Source organism: Uranotaenia lowii, chromosome 2 (genome assembly GCF_029784155.1).
Source record: "Uranotaenia lowii strain MFRU-FL chromosome 2, ASM2978415v1, whole genome shotgun sequence".
In the NCBI taxonomy this organism is placed as follows: Eukaryota; Metazoa; Arthropoda; class Insecta; order Diptera; family Culicidae; genus Uranotaenia; species Uranotaenia lowii.
In genome coordinates, this window is record NC_073692.1 from 135,251,863 (window position 1) to 135,272,172 (window position 20,310).

The 20,310-nt window shown below is 32.6% G+C and overlaps 1 protein-coding gene across 4 annotated transcripts in view; it reads right to left on the reverse strand.

Moving 5' to 3' along the window:
- Positions 1–7,516: 7,516 nt before the first annotated feature.
- The window catches only part of LOC129744217 (trissin receptor-like), a 198,567-nt gene continuing 185,773 nt past the window's right edge, over positions 7,517–20,310 (reverse strand). For 3 of the 4 annotated variants that reach the window (XM_055736629.1, XM_055736630.1, XM_055736628.1), the window contains one exon: positions 7,547–7,688. In XM_055736629.1, coding sequence (XP_055592604.1) covers positions 7,641–7,688 — 48 coding nt within the window. In that variant the 3' untranslated portion in view covers positions 7,547–7,640. Of the gene's footprint in view, positions 7,689–20,310 lie in introns of all 4 variants that reach the window. The other variant, XM_055736631.1, reaches the window with a different exon arrangement.

A 20,310-nucleotide genomic window follows, 5' to 3' on the forward strand; every position in this document is an offset into this window, starting at 1 on the left:
TGCCCCACCGTGTAAGTTGACAGAAGGGAATATTGTTTTTAACACTTTAAGGGTAAACTACAAATTTCCCTTAAAAATTTTGCGTCCATTTTAATATTAGTTCTAAAGTCTCACTTTTCAAAAACGAAGCGGATCAAAAGTCACTTTTATGCATCCATGTAACACAAAAACACTTTTCATGTTAAGTACGCACTTGAATTGGTATGAAGGAAAAAGTACGATGGTTTTTTCAGAATTATTAAAAATAAAAAGCTTCCATTTTCATTTCTAAATTCGTTTCAGTAGTGTATTTGGGCCGGAGTAACAATTTCTAGAAGAAAACATAATTTTTAATTTTATTTAACAGAAAAAGTTGAACGTTTGAACATGTTCTAATGTTCCTTGAATGAAAAGTCGAATGCTACCTACATTAACATGAACTAAATATGGAAGTACTTTTGCAAATCTTTCAATTGGTTTTGATTCGATTGATAAAATACCAATCCGTGTCACATCTAGGCGTCATTTATTACCACGTGCTGTGTACAAATCAAATAAGCAAGAAAAAAACACATCTACATATGTTGCATATCGCCCCACGTGTTTGAGAAACAGGCGCCTTATTGTTAAATTTTCCAGCAATCAATGAACAGTGTGCTTTGGTTACTATCCTCTTGCGTCGACGTTTGCTCGCCCATGGAGACGAAAAACAAACCCCAGGTTGAGAAATACGCGCCAAAATATTCCCACAGATCAGTATGCTATGCCTGTTGCGACGCCTCGACCATAGAGACGAAAAACAAACCGCCCAAAGGAAAAAAAATCTCAAGAAAATGGATGTCATGACTTTAATTTGTTTCGAAAAACTACAAATTTTGTATGGAAGCCTCTCCTTCCTTAAGTCGGATGAAGTTTTGACTATTACAGAAACCATCCCCGGCCTCAAAAACCCTCAGATGCCAGTTTTGACGATGATCGGTTCAGTAGTTTCCGAGTCTATAGGGAACAGACAGACAGACAAACATTCATTTTTATATATATAGATACTAGCAGACCCGGTAAACTTCGTCTTACCATGTTTAACTTGGCGTCTCGCTTTTGTGAACATGTCCTAGTTTTTTCACATCTCCTTTTTTCCGTTTACTCGAATTGCCACGATTAATTCTATCGGAATCAACCCTAAAAATTTTAACTCAATTTTTCGGGTATTTTCATAGATTATCAAAACATTACCTTCAATCAATCTTACATGCATCTTACAGGAAAATTTTTAATCTACTTTTTTTTGAGTCGGATGCTTTGATTATTGCCGAATGGTGTCAGGTATCAGCTTCCCGTTGAAAATTTGAGTTTTTCAACACTCAACGTGACCATCAAACTTGGCGAGCCTCATGCAGCATGCTTAAAAAATCCACTCTTTGTAGCTTGTTCCATAAATAACTTTATGTTGATAATATCTATGTTTCATTTATTGAATGCCATTTAGTTGATTTACTCCACTTTGCTCGAGTTCACATTAAGGTTGAAATCGGAATCAAAAGTTTCTCATTAATTGGAATTTATTGCACATGAAACTTTATGGAAAAAGAATTTTGAATATCGGGACCATTTAAGGAGTATTTGCCCAATATTATGCCTTACGTAGTACTTTCAGCTCCCGAGTTTCTTCGGAGAGAAGATTTTTTACTAACCATTTTCAAGCAGCTTTTTGTTCACTATTTTCACCCTTGGAAGCAGTGGTAATTAAATAATATCCATATTTTCATCAAAACCATGTAAAAAAAAAAGTTTACCGTTTTATTATTTATTTCAGCAAAACATGCTTATTAAATTCCTTTGAACATTTACCTAATTAAAAAAAACGATCGGGTTTGAAAGAAGGAAAAAGTATGGCTACAATGAGTTCCATGAGTTCATTCGTTTTTTTTTTTTGGAAGTTTTCATGTACATGTACCTCGAAACCTATAAAAACATATATGTGTCTTTCGGCTATCATCACAGTTCAACTTTCATATTCTTTCAAAAAAAAATATCTAAGTAAAGGTACATTTTCCCCATTTACTTATGCAAGTGAAAACACATTGCTCTTTTTCAGATGCGTCAGTGTAAAGACTTTAAAATAAATTAAATACATTTTCCTGTTTGTCTTTTTTATCAACTTTCATTGATATATCTGCAGTTTTTCAACAGAATAAAATAATGCTTGGTACTTCAATTTCACTGCACACTGTTTAACCATAAGACCTTCATTTACAAAGACATTTAGTAATTTTGAATATCCGCTTCAGATTTAACATTCGGTATACCCTTTCTTATCATTTTGGAGAAATAATTCTTAAAAGGTATATGATTCATGACTAAAAGGAGCGTTGCCACTTGTTTCACCGTGTGAAATGACAGGAGTTAATATCATTTTCGACATTTTCAGGTCATAATAAAAACTTATAAAAAGTTTCTGCTATCAAAAAAATAATGCTTCTAGAATATCAATCACAGAAAAACTTTTCAACAAAAAAGCGGATCAAAAGTCTCTTCTATGTAGCCAAAATATGTTAAACATAAACACACTTTCATGTTAAGTACGAACTCGAATTCTGTGTAAACAAACAGTGAACCTGTGAACAGTTTTTCTGTGAATGAATTAAAAAAAAAAGTTGAGTTTATTTAGTCAGATTGTTTAATTGGGCTCAAAGATTTAAAGATGAAGAAATAATGTGAACATGTATACATGAGTAATTTATATTTTTTTTTGTAAATTTTGAACGTTAGCACTTGCTCTAGTGTATCTTTTAACTGAAAATTCTTTCATTTTTATTGATAACTTTCAAAAAATTCTTTGCATTAGGCCTTAAAATAAACATCAATCCTATATCATCTTTTTTAAAGGACAGGCTCTTGTGTCTAATCATCCTCAATGGATTTTGTTGTTGCTCTGTAAATTTAAAGCACCCAAAACATTTTCAGTTAAGCACATTTGTACATGTTCGAAAAATGTTTCTAGGGGTATTGGATTATAAAATTGTATGTAAATCTTCCCACTTTCTTTTTGCAAATGTCCGCAAGGAGTCATACCATAATTTTATGTGCATCAGTACTAAATTAATATTTTCAGACAACAATTTCTGCTGAACTTAAAATAGTTTTTTTTAACTGTTTAAATGGTATTGATTTGATCGGCAAAATATCAATCTGGGTGTCATTCATTACTATGTGCTGTACAAATGATCTAGGAATCAAGAAGAAAAAAAAAACACATCTAGGCTTCATACCGCACATGCATTGAAATTATGCTTGGTTTAGAAATACGCGCCCAAATATTTCAACTAATCAGTATGCTATGCCATCGTTACCATCCTCTCTTGGTGTTTGCCTGCGACGCCTTGGACGACCATGGAGACAAATAACAAATCACCCGGCGCCCGGAGTAAAGAAAATCTCCGAAAATGGATGTCATGACTTTAATTTCATTCAAAAAACTACAAATTTAATTATAACGGACAATTGATGCTACTTTTTGTTATTTTTATTAAATATAAACCGATTCGCATGCCCACAGAATATTTTAAAAATAATTTCACTTGTATCTTTTGGGTAATTTCGGAGGAGTAGTACTACAAACACCGTTACAAGAGAATTTTATATAATAGATAGATCGTTAGACCGGTCCCAACGGTGTATGCAAAACGCGGGTTTGTCTATATTGCTGTTTTAGCACAGTTATCGATTTCAAAATTCCCAACTGTTATACTTCTTTGTTCAAAACTCATGCAAATTTGGAAAAGAATTTTTTAAAATAGGACGGACCAATTTTGACGTTGGGGTTCACGGTGAGCTAATTTTTGAAAATGATGATTATTTTACACATGTTTGGTTAAAATTGGGTGTAATAGTTGTTTCTTCTTAGAAATTAACATAAATTTTTTGATTTTTCCATTGACTTTGGGATAATAATGTCACATTGCCTTCATCAATGTCAAAAATAACTTGTACATAGGAAATAATATTTGGGGTTTAAAAAAAAATTAAAACCATTGATTTGAAGAAATTTGATTTATTTAATGAAATAAAATAAAATTTTGTTTTGTTTCAATTGACCTGTGCTGTCATTTCGGCTTAATAGTTATTGGAATCCTGATATAGTAAATTAAATGATGGTTCGACCAAAAATAATATTCTTAAGATGTATTCTTAGACAATCAAACCGTAAAACTTAAAACTTATGAATTTTTTAAAGTTATTTTTCAAGGTTGCCGAAAAAAAAGTTTTTTTTTAAATAAAAAAAACTGGTTTTCTGTGATTTTACCCAAAAATTCTGTGATGGTTTTCTGTGATGCTATTTCCTTCAATATCATTCAAAATGCGTGATAAATTGGGTATTTTTTTTACATTCTATTTGGGATAAATCCATTAACATTAGCAATCTCATCATTTTTTTCTTATTCAAAGTAAGAAATATTAATTTTATATTGGCCAAATAAATTATAATATTGTAAATCAATTCAAAAATTAAAAAAAATCTGTGAATATTTCGAAAATTCTGTGTTTTGTGACACAGATTCTGTGATGAAAATTTGCTCAAATTTCTGTGAAATTACAGATTTTTCTGTGATTTCGGCAACCTTGGTGAGGAGTGCGTGTTTTTGCCGATTCCAAAATTGAAATTTGTGCTAAAACTGGTATATATAACAACAATATATGTCTGTACCGTTGCAGTCGCTCTTAGAGTGTAATGAGAACTCCATGATACCATAATTTCAAAGCAATGGTAAACTCTCATCATTTTTACAGACTAAGTTTTCTAAAACGTTTATTATGGGTTCAATTGATCCCTAGATTTCAAAAAGGAATATTTTTCTTCTAAATAGATCGTTTTGATTGCGGATTACGAGACTACTAATATTTATCCAATCACCTATATTCATCCAATAATTGTCTGGCTAAAAGTGCTGAGAAAACTGTTTTTTTTCTTAAATTTAGAAAATTGCGCCTTAAAGTATGCAACGACGCAAGGGTTGAGATAAAGCTTTAGAATTTTATTCTTCAAACCTTTTTAAATTGTGAAATGAGTAAAAATATTCCGAAATAGTCAGTTGACATTCTATTTCGAAATGTTGTCTGATTTTTTTCCAAGGAATTTGGCCCCCGGAATAAAAAATCAAATCTAGTTCAATTAAAAATATTGTATTTTTTTACTCCCACGAAAATTCTTCTAGTTCATCTATGTTTTCAAGTATCGATCCAAGTTTTGAAACATAGAAACTTGAAATCAGAAAATGCTGTGAGAAAATGACAATGGGTTGCTAAATTTTTCTAAAAAGAAATGATAAAAATAAAAAAAAATGGGATCATGTATTCTCATTTTCCCCTAAATATTGTAGACGGAGTATGTGGTGCACATAAATTAAAGTTGAAAAACTTCTTTATTGGACGCTATCTCAAAAATAACTTGACAGATTGTCACGAAAATTTGCACATGTACACATCACAATACTATAGGCAGCTCACGTAAAATTTCATAAATTTCCATCCAAGCATCCAAAAGTTATTTACAAATGAAAGTGGGTTTTTTTAAAATTTATTCCTCATGTTCAATGCAGCTCTTAATTAAAGTTTTTATTGATTCTTTTAAGTTATAAAAAAGTAAATCTGAATGCTCTCTAATTCAGCTTCCAGCGAATCTTTCCCTTATTAGGTCAGTCTTTTGTTTCAGCTATATTAATAAATTGAACCTTTTTTCATTTATTTACTTTTTATTCCAAACGTATAATTTACCTACGGGAATTGGGAAGATTAAGCAAACTGGCTTTTTCGAGTTTTATTATTGCTTTATGAAGACTTTTCCAAAGCATCCAATTTTTAAAACTTTTTTATTGTAACATAGGAAATACCTCATTTATTGTGTACTTTAAAAGAGCTCTTAAATTTTTTTCTTAAACTTGAATGAAACACTTTTTAAGAGTATTGTAAAAAAGTTGCAAAAATATGGCTTAAGCTTCAATACTTTCCTGTTTTTATTAGGACTTTGCTATCTGTTTTGATAATTCGACTATCAATCATGAATGGTATGTGGAAAAAAATTCCCTCGAACAGGAATCGAACTCGAGTCTACTGATTACCTCTCCGATATCTTACCAATAGGCCAAATCGACAGATGAAACAAGTCAAGCTGTAGCTCTATTATTCAGTTGACTTCACCGAGTCGAATTCGCTGCTTGATTATACAGCAGAAAACGCTCATTGTGCTCTGATTAAAAGTGCTCTGTTCTCCCTAGGTCAACAATTTTAAGTAAAAACGCGTTTTAAAATTTATTAAAGTGAAAAATCAAAAATTTTATGATTATATGAATTATGAAACAATGTGTAAATCATGTTGCAGTGCGTACATTTCAGATCAAGATGATTTAAAGGTCATAAAAGTTATTTGGTGGTGCTCAAAAATAATAATATTTTCGTCACTTGAGAACCTAGCTGGTTATTATTTAATATTGCTGTAAAGATGAAAAGGATATCTCTTTTTTGATGAAAAATTAATATATTTAGGTAGTACGAAACAAATCCCCATGAAAGGTAGTACGAAACAAAACCCCATGAAAATTTGATTGAGAAAATACGTATTTTTGTAGAAAAAAAGGAGTGCTTATTATGCCCTGGGTGCTCGTTATGCCCTTATCTCCCTTACAGTACATTAAACTCGCAAACAGGGTTGTTCTTTATCATTTAAGTTAATGTTTCATGTGGTTGATGCTGCAAGAAATGTTAATTTTAATTTACTAAGAATGTTTTTGTTGGTAGAAAACTTATAGTGATGAAAAAAATAATAAGTTGATTTTTTTGTCTTATGTTCAAGTTAGTTTTTTTTAGCTCCAATTGTTAGAATCACTAAAAATAATCAATCACCCATCATATTAAGTTCGTTCAATAATTGAGTTCAAGTTCCAGCTTGTGATAGAACGTTACGTATAGCATGAATCAATAGAGCACCTTACATTGGATGATCCGCCTCATCTCCTTCGACAAAATATACCGTCGAAGGGGCAAAAGTGACAGCCGTAGCCGTCGAAGCGAACTCATCACAGGTGTTGGTGAAGGTCGTTGTTTCGTCATCGTCTTCATCTTCATCGTCGTCGTCGTCGTGATCAACCTCACTAAGACGATCCCTTGGACAATCTCGCTTGCTGTTGGGATTCTTCCGAACGAAAGCCATCGGAATCCGCCGTCGAAATCGGCTGCTGGCCTTCGCCATCATCGAGGCCATTCGAGAGGACGGCTTCGATAATGATCGGCTGATCGACAAAGGAGTCTTCGAAGAGTTGCTGTTGCTGTCTTCGAGGCTTCTTCCTCGTAGATCCATTGACGGCATCTCTTCGGGAACCGACGCTGCTATCAAAGTTGTCGTCATTGTCGTCGTCGTCGTCATCGTCGGAATGCTCGGTGATTCGCTCGGCTGCTGCTGTTCCGGCTGTTCGAAAAGATCGATGTCGGTGTTTGTGTTCGTGTTGGAGGTGATCGAGTTTGAGAGAATGTCTCGGCTTCTGATTGCTGAGGAGGCTGCTGTCGGTCGAGTGGATCGGCTGACCGGGACCGGAAGCACCCTGCCATGCATCCACCCACGCGTTCCAGAGGCCGGAGCAGCACCGGCCGCACGAGATCAGGTCGTAGCATCATTGGGGAAGTCCTACATGGGTCGAATCGGTCCGTAAGGAATGGTTCTACGGAAGTTTAAAAAAGGGGGTGGTTTTGTGGACGGTTTCATGAGATGGATCAATGGATGGATGGATGGGATGTGGCAGTTTTGTATGGAAGGATTCATTCCGGCAGAATGTCGTGTTCCCCACCAAGCAGCGATGGTAATTACAATTTTGGCAAAAAACGACAGAAAAAGAAACAAATATCGAAAAAGAAAACAATTTCAAAAAACGCGTTCAATGAGCAATACTCTGGCTGCATCTACTTTTCTACGCTACAAACGGAGTACAAAAAGAGGGTAAGGGTTCTAAGGATGAAAAAATTGTTAGAAAATTTCGATCGAATCAGCAGAGGAAACCATATTTTGTAACATTATTAAAAATGTAATTAAAATATTTACAAACTTACCTTCTAAACAAATGCGCTGTTGAAACAATGTTATATGACGGAAAGAATCTAAGATCTTCTATCTCCACGCACGCTCATTTGCAAATAATCGTCGAACTCAGAAATGGAGTTTAAATCTTCCATTTGAACAACATTAAATTCGGATAGTTATTTCAGAGAAACAAACGAAGTACGAGTAGTATTTTCTGAAACTTAATTTATAAGTTAGAATTGAAAATTCGACACTTTTCATATACTTTATACTTTATAGTAAAAATACCAATCTTGAACACTTGGAAACTTCAGACAAAATACCTGACAATTACAACAAATTTGATTCAAGGTTTAAAATTTCATCTGTGATAAAATTCCAAATTGTAAGTATACTGACAAAAATTGATGAAATGAAGAAAAAAAAACGTACTGAATTTCGATTTTTTTAATGCTGCACTAAAGAATAATTTGGCTCTTAATTTTAATTGTAACGTTAATGATCATGCTTTGTATACACTGTATGATTTCCAAAATATTTCTTGTTGATGGTGAATATTTTGAAAATGAAGATAAAATCAACATAAAGAAATATTTTTAAATTTATCTGTTTTTTCAATTATTTCAAAAAATTGTTTTTTTTTTTCGTTGGATTCCCTTTTCAGGTGATTTATGTAAGACGAAGTTGAAATTGCTGTTTTTACGTTTCGGCCTACTGAACTTCAGCCTTCTTCAGAAAAACTGTATTTAAAATAGATAGAAAGTAATCAATTTTCGAATATTATCAAAAAAAAAAAAAAAAAAAAAGAAAAAACAGAAGGTACTCCTGGTCAGCCGTCGTCCCGGTGTGCTTGAAATTGGTTCGTCGTCGGTTTGATTTTTGGTTGAAATGAATCATACGGACGGACAAAAAACAATCCGCGTTAATTCCTCGCCCTCGCGAATTCAAGGACCATTGTTTCCACGGCAAGGGATATGAAGAAGAATCTTTAGGAAATGAACACACGGTGCCCGGACCTTGGGAGGATACCGGAAAATAGTTTTTGAAAGCCATTTTGAAATCTAAGATGGCAATTTCTGCCTAACTTCAAAATGCTTTAAATGACTGAAAATTGCAAGACAAACAATATCTCTTTAATATTTTAAATCAACTAGCTGGCTGAAAGAAGGCAACCAAAATATACGAAGAAGCAGCTGTTCAGCTCTTAAACATCTGGATTTGGAGAAATTAATCAGCGAAGATGACATGAAACGTCAGTTGACGGATCAACAAAAAAAAAACCAAAAAGAATTATGTCCGACGTCATTCCGATGTTTACCAGCAACTTTTCTCCTCTCTTGTTGTTTTTTTTTTTATTCATTTAAACATGTCTCGAACTTTGAACCTTTGACTTGTTGGTCTTATGCCGAAGAAAGCAGAACCAACTATGAAATGTGTGGAGCATGTGAAAAGTGTTGTTCTTAAGCGACCGAAATATCTCCCAACCAAGGTCAATTTCATATGAAGAAATTGAAACTGAAATCAAAATGCTTCGGGAATAAAACGTCAATTTTCGGCTAGACCATTTAATGAGGTAAAGTAGAGATTTCAAATTTAGAAGATAAAGAAAACTCTTATTTTGATACATTCGCTAACATGCTTTGATTGATCAATAACAGAATAACAGATTGATTAATACGTAGTTGAAAAGCGCTTTCAAAGTTACCCTTGCACACTTGACGCCTGTCAAATTTAGATGATGTCAAAAATGGGTAAACAAAGGCTGAACAAGTTATTCTTCAGTCAATTTTCTCCTAAACTTTTTATTCGCTGAAATAAAACTTCCTTACACGCTGAAAGAGCACAAAAGTATTTTTTACTTAACTCAGCCAGCAAGTTGAAACAGCAATCAGTACCTTAACACAGCATATGTTCAGAAAATTAGCATTTTTAAGCAGCAAACATGTTTGTTGGATGATGCTATCGTACGCCAACTTGAAATCCAATATGGCGGTTTCCGCTCAACTTTGAAATATTGTAAAATACTGAAAATCGCTTGAAAAAAAATCTGAAATTAATGACTAAAATATAACAAAATAAAACATAACAATATTTTGAAAAAAAATGAGACATATAAGAAAAATGTGATAAAAATATGACAAAGTTATGACAAAACTAAAGCAAAACTTTTATAAATTTTAACAATAAAATGACGAAGCCATGACCAAAATAGAAAAAATAAAAAAATATGAATTAATTAGTTTATTTATTTATTAGGAACTATTAATCTATCGAACAACTGACACATGGCAGAAATTTGACAATAGAATGAAAAAAAAAATCTGACAAAATAATAAAAAAAATTACAAAAAAATTACAAATTTGAAAAATTCGACTAAAATTGTTGAAAATATGATAAATGTGATAGAAATCATTTTCATATGTGATGAAAGAAATTAGAGAAACATGAACTATCAAAGAACGAAAGAACATAAGCCGTAAATATCATGAAAATTTCGAAAAAGATACAACGGCTCACCGACAGGACTTGAACCTGCAATCTCCGCTTCGGTACAACTAAAATCCCGAGTCGATGGGTGGGGTTAGAGAAACAAGAGAGATCAAAAGTGGGAAAGATCACATGCGGGATATACATGGTGTTTCGATAGAAGGTCCAGCAGTTGATCGGCAGAGCTCGATTGCTCGTGTTCGCCGGTTCCATCACGTTCACCGTGGTGGAATTGGCTAACGCGCCGTTGTACCGAAGCGGAGATTGCAGGTTCAAGTCCTGTCGGTGAGCCGTTGTATCTTTTTCGAAATTTTCGTGATATTTACGGCTTATGTTCTTTCGTTCTTTGATAGTTCATGTTTCTCTAATTTCTTTCATCACATATGAAAATGTGATCATTTTCAGGTACAAAGATGTACCAAGCGATTTCATAACATCAGTATTGGTGATAGAAATATAATAACTATAATAACTCATAAAAAGTTACAAATTTGACAAAATTTGGTAATTGAATGATACAAGTCTGACAATACTATGACAAAAATATTAGAAATGTAATAAAAATATGACAATAACATGACAAAGTTATGATAAAAAATATGACGAAGCTTTGTTACAGTTCTGTCAGATTTTTGTCATTTATTGTCAAATTTTGTCATGATTTTATTATTTTTCCTTTGTCGAATTTTTGTTATAGGTCTGTCTGATTTTTTTTTCATTTCATTGTCATAATTTTTTGATTGTTTCGTTTTGTCAATCTTCATGTCGTTCACGACACTGCCGGCCAAAAGTTTGGGATCACCCGCTAAACAGCATGTAAATTTTGATCGTTCATATCTCAGCCGTCTTAGGACATATTGCAAATCTTCTGATCTCATTTGAAAGATAATGAGCAATAGCTATTTTGGAAGTATTTTGCCTAGAAATAATATTTTTGTTTTGTACCTTAAACTAAACCTAAAGTTAGAACATTTTCAAAAAATCGCACTCAATATTTGTTCGAGCCAAACTCGAAGAATTGGCAACGTCGCAATTTTGCCACCAACGAAAGAATCATCACCGATCACCGCCTGTGTGTTGTTTGTCCATTCAAGGCCATGAATTCATACGTGCGCATAAAAAACGCCGGTAAACGCCGGTAAACGCCGGCCGGCGTACAACAACAATTGCATGCAGTTGCGTCAGCCAGCCGCCAGTGGAAATTTCCGTTGCGCACACAGATGTGTGTATGCTTATGAATAAAACAATCATCCAATCCAAGCAACCGGCGTGTTCGCCACTCGATTCAGATCCATTCCATCCGTCGACAAGTTAAGACGTCGATTTGAGTTAAGCCGAGTGTTCCTCCAAGTAAAGATTCCTTCCTACGAGTTTGTTCCTGCTAAGTTAAGTTTCCTTCCTCCTTTAATTCCTTCCAAGTTAAGTTTCCTTCCTCCTTTAAGTTTTGTTTCCTCCTATTAAATTAAGTGAATGTATATAGTGTAAATAAAAGTGTAAATAGAGAACATTTCAGTGGTTCATTATTTAAGTAAATCCCTTTCAACACATCCGGTAAATTGTGTCTTCGGATTTTCGAACGGTCCCCAAATACGAGCAAAATACAGTCCACGGCTCTTTCAATATTCAAAGCTAGGGTGGACAAAATTGCAAAATTTGAGTTGCGTTGGAATCTTTATTCTTTACTTTTAAATGTTCTTTTAATTATTAAAATAGACACTTAAGTCATCGTCCAAAAGTTTGGGATCACCCCTTAGTATGGTGTATCGGTCAAAAGTTTGGGATGCTAATTTATCTCATTCATATCTTTCTCATCTAATATTGTATTGCAGATCTGTAGGGTTCATATGGAGCTTAGGAATTGACGTTTTTTTCATAAATCCATCCAAAAGTTATATTTTGAAGTTATAATCATAAAAATTCAGAATCATAAGTGTAAATTTTCAAAAAACAGTAGATTTCAGGTGATTTTTTTATGGTTATAACTTCAAAATATAATTTTTGAATGATATATGGAAAAAAAAACAACAATTCCTAAGCTTCCAAATGAACCCTTCAGATCTGTTATACGATGTTAGATGAGAAAGATATGAATGAGATAAATTTGTTTGTTTTTAAAAAATGATCCCAAACTTTTGGCCAATACACCATAATAAGGGGTTTCCAAACCTTTGGACGATAACTTAAGGGGGGGGGTAGGGTCTAACGGGTATAAAAAAAACACCATTTTCACGATTTTTTCCTAGAGCTATCGTTCAAACAAATGTATTCAAATTTTTTGCATTATACAAAGCATTGTTAAAAGAACATTTAGTAATTTTTTCGTAGAAAAATATTGAAAAATGAGCCGGTGACGGAGCGCTTTCGAGGATGCCTTTTAGAAAACAGGATTTGCGGTGGACACTGTATCTCAGCACAGAATCATCTGAAGTCAAAAAATCAGAGCAAAATATTTTTAATAGATGTTTTTCTGGACCCCAACGTTTTTGTTTAACTTAAAAATATTTTTATGAAATTGTTGTGGCTGTTTGAAGTAAAAACTACGATTTTTCACTTAAAAATTCGTCATTTTTCACCTGTAAAATCTCCCCAAAGTAAAAAAAATCAAAAAAGAAAAACGTTGGGGTCTGGTATTTTATATGTAGAAAATATGTTCCAAATTTGAAAAGAATCGGATAAGACGTTTTCAAATGACGATGTCCACGGACTTTAAAAATGTGCTTTCGAGAAAAACGCGTTTGAAGTTTCTGCTCTTGCTTTCTTGCAGTATTAGATAGGAGGAGATAAAGGCCTATAACTTCTACAGTTTTGCTTCAATTGACTTGAAAATTTGACACAACATTCTTGAAATGTTTTACAATAAGAAAATAAAAAAATAAAAAAATCGATTTTTTGAAAGTGTTAGACCCTACACCCCCCTTAAGTGTCTACTTTATTAATTTAAAGTACATTCTAACATCTTTGCACAAATTTATTTTATTGTGTTTTGAGAAACTCAAATTTTGCAATTTTGTCCACCCTATCCCAAGATGATCGGCTTTGAATATTGAGTGCGATTTTTGAAAATGTTCTATCTTTAGGTTAAGTTCAAGGTACAAAACTAAAACATTTTTTCTGAGCAAAATACTTCCGAAATAGGTATTGCTCATTCTCAACGATACAGTTTGCGAAAAATTACTGCCAACTGTGCTACTTAAATCTCAAGCATTTAGCGTTATCTTGATTTTGTCATATTTTGTCATTGTTTTGTCATTATTTTGTCATATTTTTATCACATTTGTCATGTTTTTGTAACATATTTTTCTGATTTTTTTTCCGGTTTTTTGTCATATGTTGTTAAATTTTTGTCATTTGATTGTCGTTTATGTCATCATTTTGTCATTTTTGACCAATTTTTGTCAGAATTTTGTAGTTTTTTATCCCAATTTTCATATTTTGCCAGATTTTTGTTATAGTTTTGACAGAATTTTGTCATATTATAGCACATTTGTAATATTTTTTCATTTTAATGTCAAACTTTTGCCACATTTTTACCACGTTTTTTCAAATTTTCATAGTTTTATGTTCTCTATGGTTTTATCATATGTTTGTCAGATTTTTGTGATTTTATTTAAAAAAAAATTGTTGTTATTGTGTCAAAAATTTGTAAATTTTTTGCCAATTTTTTATTTTAGTTCTGTCAGGTTATTGAAATTTTATCGTCCAATTTTTATCATTATTGTATCATTAGACTGAGTCAATTTGAGGTCATTTTTGAATTTCTCAAACCCTGGGGTTTTGAAAGCATCATTTGGGTTCAAAAGTTCTCCATGATTTTTTGCAGAATTTTTAAGTGACGATTACATGAGTAAATTTGAACTTGCTGTCAATTAAATTAAGTATTTATCTATGCCAAAAGAAATACCCCTGTCAAACAGCTAATGACTTTTTTGTCAAATAAGATACGAAGTTATGGTCTTGGACAAAGTTGTTCAACGGAAAATTTCCTTGAGAGATTTTAAAACTGGCAAAAAATCTATTTGTCTGCTCGGTTCCACATAAAAAGCAAAAATGATGTTGATTTTTCAATACAAAATATTAAATTTTCACAACCTCAAATTGACTCAGTCTAATGATAGTTCTGAATGTGAATAAAAACACAAAATATAGGTAGCCCAAAATACCCCACAAAATGTGGCTCACGATTCCCCATTGCTTGCGTTTGTATGACTTATTGATGTTTCATCAACAATTCCTTGTCCACGCGAAAGAACATGACAAAACTAAGATCATAAGCGTATGAGCATATTTTTTGTTTAGTACTGTGGATCTCCCACGTATGCAATTAGCGGGTGTTTGTTTAATCATGAAAGTAGGGGAACTGCTCAGAGCGGGCAAAATGCGCCATCATCAGTATTTCACTTATCAAACATTTTTCAACATTTCTGATAATGCCAGTTTGTTCTATTTACACTTTTATGTGTTCATTAACTCTGACCTTCTGTGATCTTCTGAGTTTTTTATATCACGTAAATTCAACGAAAAACGAAAAAAAAATTTTTGTAGTTATTCTTGCAATTTTACAAATTTCTCGTAAGGAATAACGTCAACTAAAAGCAAAAAAACCGCCTGTCATCTGTTCTAATGATAAACATGGGTCTTAACATTCATCAAAAAACAAAATATTTCCTAACTCAGTTATTATTAATATTATTTTAGCGATTTTAAATAAAAATGTCATGGCGGGGCAAAGTGCGCCATGTCCTCTTATCTTAGAGCTTGTTTCATATTTGTGTTAATTTATGTACAATTTTCATCACAATACTTTAAAAGATATTTTTAAGTTGAATGGGAAAGCAAAGCTTTAATATAAACGGAAATATAAGAAATGTCTAATTTTCATAAAGATGTGATTAACTTTTCACAAGAATGTCAGTCTACATTTTTCAATCTGTGAAGTAAAATACAAGTGTTTAAAACTACCAAAAACTCTCGTAGGCAATTTAATCAATACATAATCATTAGACCTCAGATTTGGGTCATTTTTGAATTTCTCAAACCCTGGAGTCTTCAAAGCTTCGTTTTGCTGCAAAACTCATTCATGATTTTGACAATGTTACATATTTGTCAAAATTGTGTCATATTTTTATCACTGTGAGTTTGTGACGTTGAGTGAGGCAGCAGACGATTCCGTTTGATTAATAGTAGATGTATTAAAAAAATCCTAGAATTACAATTCATTTGTGTGTTACTAATTGTGTTTACATAATCTTAATAATAACTTTCGTTTATTGATTTTCCTGCTCTTCTTATCTCATTCAACTTCTCAACTCTTTCTAGCTGCTTATTAGTTTGCAAGCAGCAGTATCTGAAGGTAATGAAGTTGATTTAGTGATAGTATAATTACTTCTTCTTTCTAGGTTGTTCTTACAGGTGGTGTGTTCCAGGTAAGTATTTACGGTAAGTATTCTCCCCCACGGCAATATGATTTCAGATTTCACGGGTAAGTATGTTTGTGGTAATCAATTTGTGCTTTCATCTATTAATGAAATTTAGCAAATAAGTATTTTTCTACTAACCAAATAACACTATCATACCAACTGGTTTTAAACGCTTAGCGATCTTGTGGTATTGGCACTATTTCATTTACACACTGTGTGTTTCACCGGCGGACTACAATCTATGCAAATTAATGATAAATAATTAAATATTTCATTCAGTGAAGCTATTAAATTACCGATTCAGGCCTAAATATAATAAGATTTACAAACTTCTTGCACTTAACACAACGTGTTGATAATTTGCAATGGCTACTATCAATTTTTCTTGAGCAATGCTATGATGATCTCATTATTCTACGCCAATAATTGCGCCTTCTCAGAATGTCGACTGTCATTGAGTTCCCCGAGCTAAAGTGCTTTAGTAGAGACGCGACAATCACATTAGTCATAGTTTTGGTACTTTTGTGATTATTTTTTGTCATTATTTTGTAAAACAGACCTTGTCCGATTTTTACAACATTCGATATTACAATATCCTTGAAAAACAGTTTGTTTTTGGTAACATCCAAAAAAAGACATTTTTTTGTACCTTTTTGCCTTTCTTACAGAAAGGTATAGTTATCGGTCGATTTGGGAGATCCTTAATTATGGGTCTTAGATATACCTTTATAGGTACCTATCGAATCAGCTCGAGGAGTTCAGACGATGTCAGTGTATTTGTGTGTGCTGGTGTGATTTTTTGTAAACTTTGTCACGACGTTTTTGCGAAACTGGGAAGTACAATAAAAATGATTTTTGTCTTAAAAAATTAGATTTTTTTCCCTCTTCAATGTATAAAAGAAAGAAAAAAAAAAACAAAATAGTTTGAAAAATAAATTTTCATAGTAATTATTATCAAATCATCACTCCAAAAACGTGTCAATATGGCTGGCTAGCCACAACCAGCAATCACTAAACTCAAGATTATCGTATATATGACGTCAAATTATACGTGACGTCATAGATACGCGCTTGCTATCTAAAAGTATGGACCTGTCGATGTGTGGAAGGGAGAACAGAGAGGCTTCACTCCCACTCAGGTTTTGATGTCATCCTGACAGAAACCGTATGGGAGGAAGAAGGCAGTTAAAATTTTCCCGGCCAATGAATTTTTTTAATTTTTATGGATCAGTTTGATACCGATCCATTACAAAAATTTCGGAACCGAAGCCCCGAATTTGATTCATTAAAATGGTTTTCACCAAGGGGTACTACCCCGAAATTGATGAAGTCGTTGATGAGTACGTCATGCCCACACTGCATGGTACGGAAGCGATAGTAACTTCGCCCAACATTATATTCAGGCACAGATTGCTCTGAGAAGGGGAAAACAACACGGGTACGCGGACGATGTATGTCCTCTCATCTTCTCACATGCCGTTCGTGCTTACGAAGCTTTTTCTTAAGCAGCAACGACAGGAGAGTATTTCGCCCGTGGAAGCAAATTAAATCTAATAAGACAAATGCTACTGAATCCTCTTGAGCTTTAAGCTCTCGAGCTTGTTTTTTTGTTCCCTTTTCTCTTCCTCTCTTCAGATCTAACGTTGCGTTGTTGTTGTTGGGGTTGGTGTCTTGCAAAAACGATGACTGCTTGGAGGTCGATCTGAACTTTCACTTGCTGAAGCCAATATGGAAGATGACAACCAAACAGTAGCGCCACCAAGCCCTCCATAGTAGAGTTTGAAGCATTTGGGATTTTTCTTGGAACATGCATATAAAGCTAAAAAGCTAATGATGAAAATGATGAAAAAATCGACAAAATTCACTGAATTGACAAAATTGACAAGATTGATAAAACTGACAAAAATCGACAAAATTGACAAAATTGACCAAAACGACCAAATTGTCAAAATTCACAAAATTGACAAAGACAAAATCGACAAAATTCACTTTATTTAAAAAATTGACAAAATTGACTGGCAAAATTTACAAAATTGACCCAATTGACTAAATTGACAAAATTGACAAGATTGACAAATTGACAAAATTGACAAACTTGACAAAATCGAAGAAAATTGACAAAATTGAGAACATTGGCCAAATTGACAATGACAAAATTGACAAAATGCACTTAATTGACAAAGCTGACAAAATTGACAAGATTGACAAATTTGAAAAAATTGACAGAATTTTCAAATTTGAAAAAGTTGACAAAATCATGAAAATTGTTAAAATCGACAAAATCTAAAAAAAAGGTAAAATTGACAAAATTTACTAACTAACAATGCTGACAAAATCATGAAAATTGATAAAATTGACATTATTGACAAAATGAAAAAAATGACCAAATTAACAAAATTAACGAAATAGACAAAATCAACAAAACAGAATAAAAATCTCAAAATAACAAAATTAAAAATACTACGATTTCAAAATTTTCAATATTATTAATTTTCAAAATTTATTCTACAGATTTTCTACATTTTGGTATCGTATTTTACTCTAGCAATTGAAATTTTATCCAATAATATTATCTATGTATTTGTTTCCTCTACTTCAGAGGTTGAATTATTTGAAATACATGGTCAGGTATCTTTTTTAAAATTGTATTCTTAATTTTTATACCCCTTCCATTTTGAAGATATCATATGCTGTAACTCCAAAAGGAGTAAATTGAGTTAGATTATAATGTCATAGAAACGGAATCATACATGATATTCCAGAATCTAGTTATTCAAAAATCTCCAATTAGTTGCAAATAAGGTTATTTATATGAAATTTATGATTATATAAAAATACTTTTATCCTAATAAAAACTTTGAATCTTTATTTCCTAAATTCATTTTGGATTTATTGCGTATGAATTTCATTAATCATAATTCATAATTCATTTTGTTTTAAATGTACCCAAATATAATTTACAGGCTGTAAGAAAGGCTACAATCCACTGTCAAGTGTATTAAATCGGGTTTTTATTTCTTATTTTTATTTCAACTTTATCAAAATTAATGTTAAACATAATATGATAGCATAGCATGATTTTTTTTTCAAATTTTGCTTTATTATATTAGATTTAAACAGTGAAAAAATATTTTTTTTTCCATTTTTACTGCTTAAAACTTATATAACTAAGCCAATGCTAGTATTATTCTTACCATTATGTTTGATTAATTTGAAAAAAAAAGTGACATTAAAAATCGTTCGATTTTGGCAACACTCGATTTTTGTAACACAAAATTTACGGGCCTGTTGCCAAAAATGATCAGGGTCTGTATTTGTCATATTTCTGGAATATTTTTTTTACCGTATTTCATTTAAAGATCTGTTATTTGTCACTTTTAAGTTCGTCATATTTTTGTCATAGTTCTTTCAGGTTTATGTTATTCGATTGTCAAATGTTAGTCATAGTTTTTTTTTCATATTTTGGTACAGTTTTGTTATATTTTGTCTTACTTTTTTTAACATTGTTCATATGTTTTGTTTATTTTTTTGAGATTTTTTTTTCATTTCTTTTAAATTTTTGTCAGACAGTCATTTTTCATCTACTTTTTGAGTCCTTTCACTCAAAATTGATATTGTGAGGGGTTCTTGCGACTTTTAGTTATTTACAGCATTTTTTAGTTTTGTGAAAGCCGTCATTTTGGATTTCAAGATGGCGTCAGACAACGAATTTCTATCCGTTCAGACCCTTCATCCTATACAATCATTTTGTAGGTTTCATGCCACCAGTCATTTGTTGGCAGTTCAAATTTGTTTCCATTAAAAAACTGGGCTTGTGATATAGCACAGTTGACAAGTCTGTTGTCTCCTGAGCAGATGTCCACGAGTTCGAGCCCAAGAGTAAACATCGAACACAGTTGTACCGGATAAGTTTTTCAATAACGATCCGCCAACTGTAAAGTTAATAAAGTCGCGAATGCCATAATGATGGTAAAACGACTATAATCGAAAAAAAAAAAGACTGATATAGCGAAAAATTTCACTAAAAAAGCGCGCTTTTTTCATAAACATCGGCGAAACGGCGAGGGCAATTAAATGAACTGTTGAAACTTACGGTTTTCTAACGGCATCCGGATCAACAGCAAACGATTTCTGCTGCCATGAGCAGAACCAAAACATTGTTTGTTTTGGTTCCTCTGGCTATGTCCAATTCGCAATCGAGAACAATACATCAATGATTGCTGATGACAGGTGATAATGAAAAACGCGGTACAAATGTTTACATTATAACACGGTTAAGCGAGCATATTTAAATTGGGTTTGTGGTAACACAACAGCGTTGCCAGATATTCAAGGAAAGAGTATAAAAGTACTCATTAAGA